The sequence below is a fragment of the Austrofundulus limnaeus genome, unplaced genomic scaffold (assembly GCF_001266775.1).
Source record: "Austrofundulus limnaeus strain Quisiro unplaced genomic scaffold, Austrofundulus_limnaeus-1.0 Scaffold52, whole genome shotgun sequence".
Lineage (NCBI taxonomy): Eukaryota > Metazoa > Chordata > Actinopteri > Cyprinodontiformes > Rivulidae > Austrofundulus > Austrofundulus limnaeus.
Window position 1 is genome coordinate 546,147 of NW_013952454.1, and position 1,791 is coordinate 547,937.

At 37.3% G+C, this 1,791-nt stretch overlaps 1 protein-coding gene across 1 annotated transcript in view; it reads left to right on the top strand.

Moving 5' to 3' along the window:
* The first annotated feature begins 811 nt into the window (after window positions 1-811).
* The window catches only part of nphs1 (NPHS1 adhesion molecule, nephrin), an 81,412-nt gene continuing 80,432 nt past the window's right edge, over window positions 812-1,791 (top strand). The window contains exon 1 of the mRNA XM_014008699.1: window positions 812-1,267. Within this exon, the coding sequence (XP_013864153.1) occupies window positions 1,204-1,267 (64 nt within the window). The 5' untranslated portion in view covers window positions 812-1,203. The remainder of the gene's footprint in view (window positions 1,268-1,791) is intronic.

Genomic DNA, 1,791 nt, shown 5'->3' on the forward strand with positions numbered 1-1,791 from the left:
AGTAGGGACTTGTCTCTGGAAAGCCTCAATAAAAGATGCCGACGTCTCCTCTGATGATGAGTGCCTGTGTCGTGGTAGCAGCGTGCTATGTGTTTTACATCCACTGCCGCCATGTTTGTAATGACTTATCGTGAGAACAAACGTATTCACACGTGAATTTAATAGCATTTCTTACTTAATGGAAACACCACAGTTAAGAAACTTTGTTTTTTCGACATTAACAGAATATCGACAAAGTTTTGCGCACATTTGCAATGGAAACGCAGCTACTGTCCAGTACAACTGGGCAGCAGCAAAAGTATCCAACAAAAATGCAGTGACATGGAKATTTTACACAGCAAATATTGCCAGCTACTTGCCAAATGGTGGGCCACATTTGGCCGGCAGGCCTTGAGTTTAACACGTGCCGACTTTAGTTTGGGGAAGCTRTTAAATCTGACTGGATTTTTGCATTATGTGTTTTCTTTTTAGCAGAAATGCTATATTTATGTCAAAGTGCCTCAGGATAAAGCAGAAGTGCTATAGCTAGCTGCTGCTGTTAGCCATATACCGCTATGGAAATAACAGTTTAATGTGAAACTGACATCCATGTAAAGATYTGTAAAATGTTTTAAGACTGGAGTTGTTTTAAGATCAAGCTCRTCTCGGGCTGTCTTCAGAGTTTCTCCTAGTTTGGCATTCTGGTCTGAATGAAGCTCTAAAACACACAATTTAAAATGTTTGAACACTTGCTTTAAGCGTTGTGCTTAATTTGAACCCTTTGGAAGTCAAAGAAACAGAATATGTTTTTTGAATGTGCCCCTCTGAAAAAGTCCTAACCTCCTGGTCTTGTCTGTGTTGAAGTTTGTAGACYCTGAACCCATTTTTTTACTCAGTCATGGTATAGACTTCCTGTCCTTTAAATTAATTGTTTTTATTTAGATGTTCTACCAGGTGGTTTACAACATTAACACTCTCTCGGCAGACATTAAAGTCAACATAAGCAAGTATTTTAAAGTTTGTGCAATGGGAGTAATATCTTTATAATTTTGTCTGAAGAGGGAACACATTTGTGCTGTTTTACACCGGAAGAGTCTCATAAATGAACATGCCTGCCTTTTCTTTGACCTGGAGTTCTCATTTGTAAAATGTAAGTGCCTTTTAATCTGTGGTATTTTCTCAAGGTTCTTCTGGATTTGTTGAAGGTTTGGTGGCAGTGGAGAAATGAAGCTTTCGTCATCATGGATTGTCCCTCATGTGACCCTACCCTTTCTGTGTTTCATTTGGGGTAAGAGATTAAATGTTACCATGGAGCTTTCATCACTGCAACAATGGCCTTTTCAAGTCCTATCTCTGTTCAGACCATAGCTAAATGAGGAAAATAACCTTGAATTTTTTTTTTACTTTAAATAAAAACTACTACGTTAAACTCTTTAAAATTCTAGGTTAAAGCAATAATTCAGATCTTTTACAGTGGAGAACTATAGAGAGGTTAGATAAGGGATACTTTAAGCAACTTCAGTTGGGAAACATCTTTTCTGACCAGACTGATGAGCTAACAACTAGTCAGAGTAGACACAGGACCAAAAACAGATTGTTGCTGCCGTGGATGCATTTAAATTTTTTATGGCAGTTCACATGATCACTAATTTATGTATCTATTATATAACAGAATTCTGTGGATATTTGAAGTGTAAATTGTGAAAGCAGGAGCTGGTTTTAGCACTTCTGTTAGGAATATTGTACTATTATGTCTGTGTATACCTACAGCATGCATGAATGTATGTATATATCAATATATATGTATGGGTT